The 6,105-nt window shown below is 32.5% G+C and overlaps 1 protein-coding gene across 2 annotated transcripts; it reads left to right on the top strand.

The window, feature by feature from the left end:
* The first annotated feature begins 1,718 nt into the window (after positions 1-1,718).
* LOC110656157 (putative transcription factor bHLH041) lies at positions 1,719-5,430 on the top strand. Of its 2 annotated transcripts, none has more exons than XM_021812775.2 (8): positions 1,719-2,284; positions 2,398-2,520; positions 2,613-2,718; positions 2,844-2,858; positions 2,988-3,053; positions 3,189-4,004; positions 4,176-4,568; positions 5,160-5,430. In XM_021812775.2, the coding sequence occupies exons 1-8, from the start codon at positions 2,163-2,165 to the stop codon at positions 5,226-5,228; spliced, it is 1,710 nt and encodes a 569-aa protein (XP_021668467.2). In that variant the 5' UTR covers positions 1,719-2,162; the 3' UTR covers positions 5,229-5,430. The 2 variants fall into 2 exon arrangements, with proteins under 2 accessions (XP_021668467.2, XP_021668468.2); XM_021812776.2 differs by having other exon boundaries at positions 2,401-2,520.
* The last annotated feature ends 675 nt before the right edge of the window (positions 5,431-6,105 follow it).

Consider the following 6,105-nt stretch of genomic DNA (forward strand, 5'->3'; position numbering starts at 1 on the left):
CATTTTATATAAAATAAAATATATAAAAATTTATAAATATTATTATAAAAATATATATTTTATATTTAATTAAGTATTTATGTAAATGGATTAGGGTAACGGATATCCAACATGTAAAATCTGAATCCAGCCCGAACCCATCACGAGTATTATTTTTTAAACTTAAAATCACCTCGAACCCAATTATATAATATTCAAACCCATTTTATTAGAGTTTGGTTGGACTGAGTACCCACAAAAACTTGACTCGTTACCATCCCTATTTAAAAATATTGATAAATAGATCTTTATATATGACTTTTTAAATTAAACAAATATATTAAAAAAATAAAACCTTACAAAGTTTGCAAATAAAAAAAAGTCTATGTATTTTCATTCGGTTGAGGGTCAAGTAAGTTTAGAATTATGTTTTAAGCAAAATAAATCCATATGCTTTTTAAATAAGGCTAAATAAGCTCTCAGCTAATAAAATATTATTATTTTAATAATAAAATATTTTTTAAATATTAAATATTAAAAATATTTAGTATTTTTTAATTAAAATAAAAGCAAAGAACATGAATAATACAAATTATTTAATATTAAAATTATTATTTTAACATTTTATTATTAAAGAAGAGAAAATAATATTTTATTATTAAAATAATAATAATAATTTTATTAAATTAAACAATTTATTTAACCTAAAATTTAATTTTATTTAACTCTCGACTAAAAATATAAACAGCTTATTTTATCTTTTTCCCAAAAAATGTAACAACCTTGCATATATGTGCCTAATTGTAAGATGATGTATTATGATACATTCATATGTTTTAAGAAACATTTTTTTTTTTTTAGTGTCATATAACAAATTTTTAAAGGAAATTGAACGTATTCTATTCACTTATATAAAAGTGATAATTTGAAAGAATTTGTTTTTCTTATTTAATACAAGGCTAATTTACCAGGCTAAAGATTGAAGTTACAAGGAAAAAAAATCTAAAGATTGCGCTTTACCTGGGCCGCCAGTTTCCTGTGATTTTCTTTTGCCATGATGAGACAAGATGTTGATTTTGATAAAAAAAAAAAAAAAAAATAGAGGCATATTTATAAATTATCTTTAAATAAAAATTAATTACAAACATATTTTTTCTTCATAATTAATTAAAAAAATTTATGAAACGTATTAAAATCGTTCCTTAATATATATTTTTGTCTCAAAATCTGATAAAAAAAATTTAGACTATTTTAATAAAAAAAATCGGCCTATCTATGTTTGGTAATTAGGAAATTATTATATACTTGTGATATATGTGGGTGAGACAGAGGGAATATTATAAGGACGAAAAAAACCAACGGCTCGAAGAAATAAAACCAAACCGAAGACATAATAATGCAAAAGAGTTGTGAAGGAAGAGGAAAGGGACACTCTGCCTTCCTCCTTTTGACTATTTTCAAAGCCTCGCGATGGTGGACTTTGACCTTTACTTTTCAAGTTTTCACTCTCCCTTGGCTGCCTGCCCCACCCCCACCTCTCTCTTAGCTAACCACTACTTTTCTTTCTTCAACTTCTCTCTCTACCATTAGAGCAAGACAATTCTCCTATCCAATCATAGTTATAAACTGGTGGGCTCCTTTCTCCTTTCTCTCTTTACTGTTCCCTTGATCCCTCATCACTAATTATCTTCACCCTCCTCCTACTACTTTTCAAAGGTCCCATATCCCCCTCTCTCTCTCTCTCTCTCTCTCTCTCTCTCTGTGTGTACAGGCTCTCTCTCTCTCTCTCTCTCTCTGTGTGTACAGGCTAATAGGCCATAGCAGAAAACCCAGCAAATTAAGCCCCTTCTGTTTAATTTTCAAATCTTTATTCTTCTGATGATCACACCCACCATACTTGCAGCCAAACCTATATTAATATAGTAGTTATTTTTTTGCTACATGTAGCGAGACGCACCTAGCTCCCTCCACAGGTCTTTGCTTTTTTTCTAAACGATCTTTTATTCCTTATACTTTTCATCAAATGAATCTTCCATCCATGGAGATCAAAGGCAGAGACATAATCAAATGACATCAAAAAGAGAGAGCAGCATAGAGATCCGAACTGCGCAGGGGATCTCTCATGCAGCTGCATGCATCTTTAGTTAAAGCTTTATAGCTATATCTGTCTGCTTCCACTTCACATGGATACCGTTTTTTCGCCCCTTATCAGTGATGGAGACCGTGCCACCTATCTCCGATCGCTAATGCAGTCTTTTGGCTGCAATTACATTTGTCTTTGGCGCTACTTTCCTCAACCAAACCAGTAGGTTTTCCAATCTCTCCCTTTTACCCCCCTCCACAGAAGCACAAGATATACACATATGTTGATCTTTTTTGCATATGTAAGTGTTAAAATAGTTGCCCCTTAATTACCAGCAGTTTACACTTTATGGACGGGTATTACCATGAAGAAGCCAGTCAACCTGGCTCTTCGTCGGGAAGCTTAGCTCGGCGGCTTTTTGATGAATATCGGCGAAAAGAGTTCTTTGTTGTAAATGAGTATGCTATCTGCACTTAATCACCCTTTCTACTATATATTTCTTCCGTTTTTGCATATTTTCTAAAAATGCCTTCTTTTTTGGCTCTATCAGCCGTGTTCCCGGAGTGGCTTTCATAAATAACCAACCCTACAGAGAGCTAAATGAATCGGAACTTCAAAGGATGGCATCTGTTGCTGTGCAGCAGCGATTTTATCAGGTAATTAATTAATATTGATCATGGTTTAAATGATAATAAGAAAAAGATTGCATCTCCTTGAATCAATTCAAATTAATGGGATTTTTATAGCTAACTTAGTACCACTGTGTCTGTTTATGTTGCAGGAAGCGAGGATAAAGGTTTGTTCGTTTGGAAGATACTTAATTTATTTTAATTGCATAAAATATATAATGTAGAACGTTATGATCATATATTTCAGCTAGCATTTCTCTCATTGCTTAATTTCTGTTCCTCTTTCTTAATTGCAGACTGCAGTCTTTATGGGGTGCAGGAGCGGAGAAATTGAAATGGGCTGGTCTAATGGGATGACTCAAGTAAGAGACCAGTTCAATATAATAATCTTTATATGTTTCTGATTAATTTAAAGCTATATCGTAATTAATCAGAAAAATAGAAGATGCATATGTATCATATTCTTATTAAAGTTCAATTGAGTTCTCCCTTTACAGATTAACATGGAAAACGCGATGAGGAGTTTGTTTCCAGAAGACATTCCTCATCAGCAATCTCCACTGAGAGAACTTTCCCAGGCGGTTGATCCAAACCGGCCTTCATCATCTTCCTCTTCATTGAGATCACTATCCATGGATAGCCCAGATAGCTCTCCTTTTTTGTTTAATATTCCAACATCCCAAATATCAGAAATCCCTCAAGAGACTCCCTTATTGCAACCAATTCAAAGCACATCAAGTGCAATCCAACAAGTCTTGCAATCTCTGCAGCGAGTACAAAGTACAACTAGCCCACTTCAACTAGCCATGCAATCTTTGCAGCCAGTACCAAGCACAACTAGCCCACTACAACCAGCCACGCAATCTTTCCAGCCGATACCGAGCACAACTAGTCCACACCAAGCAGCCATGCAAGCCTTTGCCTTGACAAGAAACATTCAATTACCATCCAGAGAGAGTGAAGATGCTGCAATGACACGAGCTATTCTGGCAGTTCTAACTTCTCCTTCATCTTCTACCAGTTCTTCAATAACACCTAACCTACCTTACCATTACCGGGAAAGCCAGAGAACTAGTGCTTTCAAGAATTATCTGACCCCCACAAGACTAATGAGCCAAAGTTTACGCAAGCAAAGTATGCTTAAAAGGGCAATCACTTATTACAGGAGCTTAAATACTGTGAGACGGGAACATATGCTGGCAAGTCGCCCTACCAGCACTCAGTTGCACCACATGATATCAGAGCGCAGAAGGCGTGAAAAGATCAATGAAAGCTTTGAAGCATTGAGAAAAATTCTCCCTACAGAAGCCAAGGTATATATATGACACAAGTTTCTACTATAACATGCACATTCATAGCCAATGCACTTACAATTCTATATGCATGCGAGTATAAAATTGGTGATTAGTAAATGCGAGGATCTAAGCTATATATCAATTAGATTTTGATTTTGAATATATATATATATATATATATATATATAGAAAGACAAAGCATCGGTGCTTACTCGAACAAGGGAGTACTTAACCTCTCTGAAAGCTCAAGTCGAAGAGCTTAGCAAGAGAAACCAGCAATTAGAGGCACAAGTACTACAACAACTACCAGCGAAAGAAGTAGCGCAAGAAGAAAGTGAGACCTCATCAACTGAAAGAGTTGAACTCCGGCTTGCACATGTCTCTGAATCAACCTCAGAAGAACAAAGAATCATCGACCTTCAAGTTGTACTAAGAGGAGAATGCCCTATTCAAGATATGGTGATTCGGATTCTGGAGTTCTTGAACCAAGTTAACAATGTGAACGTGATGTCCGTAGAAGCCAACACACGTACAACAGAATCAAGATCCATGAATCGAGTAATCTTGAGACTGAAAATTGAGGTATGCGCAGTAATATTCTATCCGCATGAACATCCACTGAAGCGTAGCATTTATGTATTCCTTGAACATATAAATTCTTAGACATTATAATTCTCTCGATCTTTTTCTAATTAATGCAATATATCTTCATTTTTTTCATAACTGATTTTCTAAGTAATGAATGGTATATTGTTATTAATTTGTTAATGGAAAGGTTGATCAATACATGCTTGTCGAGATTCAATTAAAGAGAGATGTTGTTCATGGGTGCATATATATTTGAGGGTTTTCCTCCATCTTCCCTTTTTTTCCTCCTATAATGGTTTCTTCATTTATTCTTTTTTTTTTTTTCCTTTGAAATTTAATTATTTAAGAATTTTTTTTTTTCAAAATAATGATTAATGACCAAGGCCAGCCCATGTTACAATTTTTCTGATCATAGGAAATGAGAAGGAAAGGAGGATCTAAAGTTATAGGGAGAAATTGATTTTTGGGTGCAAGGAAATAAGAAGGAAAGGGCGTTTTCTTAAAGTAATAATGATTAAGATGTGAGGTGATAGGGCGAAAGATGATAATTGATTGTTAATTTGGCTTGTAATTTGTTGAATGTAGGGGGAAGAATGGGACGAGTCTGCCTTCCAGGAAGCAGTAAGAAGGGTTGTTGCTGACCTGGCACAGTGACACACTGGGACCCTCCACTACTCCCTAGATTATTCATTCTTGAAATATTAGATTTTTGATATAGCAATCTAATTACATTCTTGCCTGGCGGCGCCACTTCATACATTTCATAGGCTGTATTATTTTGAGCTCATGTATTACTTTTCTTCTATCACTTTAGGCCACTAAAGTCCTATTTGACATTAAATTTCAAAATCTGAAATTATTTTTCTAAATAAAAGTATCATCTAAAATTATTTTTCTAAATAAAAATATCATTTTAGATGCTGTTGATAAAAATATTTTTAAAAAATTATTTTATTATTTTAGTGTTGTTATGATTAAAACTGATTAAATTTAATTTTTAATTATTTTTTAATACTCTCTAATTAGTATATTTAAAAAAGTAATTTTCTCAATAGCAGTTTCAATAATAATGTCAAACAGGCCCTAAAAACTAGGGCTATACATGGGTCTTGGGAAAACCGAACCGAACCGAAGAATCATACCGAACCAACAGGAACCATATTGAACCGAATTTATTTTGATACTTTAATTTGATTCTCGTTTTTCACTAAGAACCAAACCAAAATCGAATTGGAACCGTACCGAACCGGTATCGAATCAAGAAATGAATTTATATATATACTTTTTTATATTTTTTTTAGATGTATTATATGCTTTCAATATAATTATGTATACTTATGTATATATATATAATTATGAACTAAATATAACTTAATATTACATTTTATTTTTTCTATATTTTCTTAATAATTTTAGTTATAAATACATTAAATTACCTTATCATTCTTAATTATGAATATACTATTATCTTATATTAATATATATATATATATATATATATATATATATATATATATATATATATATTAAT

The sequence above is a fragment of the Hevea brasiliensis genome, chromosome 11 (assembly GCF_030052815.1).
Source record: "Hevea brasiliensis isolate MT/VB/25A 57/8 chromosome 11, ASM3005281v1, whole genome shotgun sequence".
Taxonomy (NCBI): Eukaryota; Viridiplantae; Streptophyta; class Magnoliopsida; order Malpighiales; family Euphorbiaceae; genus Hevea; species Hevea brasiliensis.

What these genes read in the sequence shown, in the direction of transcription:
- LOC110656157 (XM_021812775.2), top strand. Translation starts at nt 2,163, where the DNA reads ATGGATACCGTTTTTTCGCCCCTTATCAGTGATGGAGACCGTGCCACC. An exon ending in GAGTTCTTTGTTGTAAATGA is followed by an intron (nt 2,521 to 2,612) that starts GTATGCTATCTG and finishes TGGCTCTATCAG; the next exon opens with CCGTGTTCCCGGAGTGGCTT. An exon ending in TTCTCCCTACAGAAGCCAAG is followed by an intron (nt 4,005 to 4,175) that starts GTATATATATGA and finishes ATATATATATAG; the next exon opens with AAAGACAAAGCATCGGTGCT.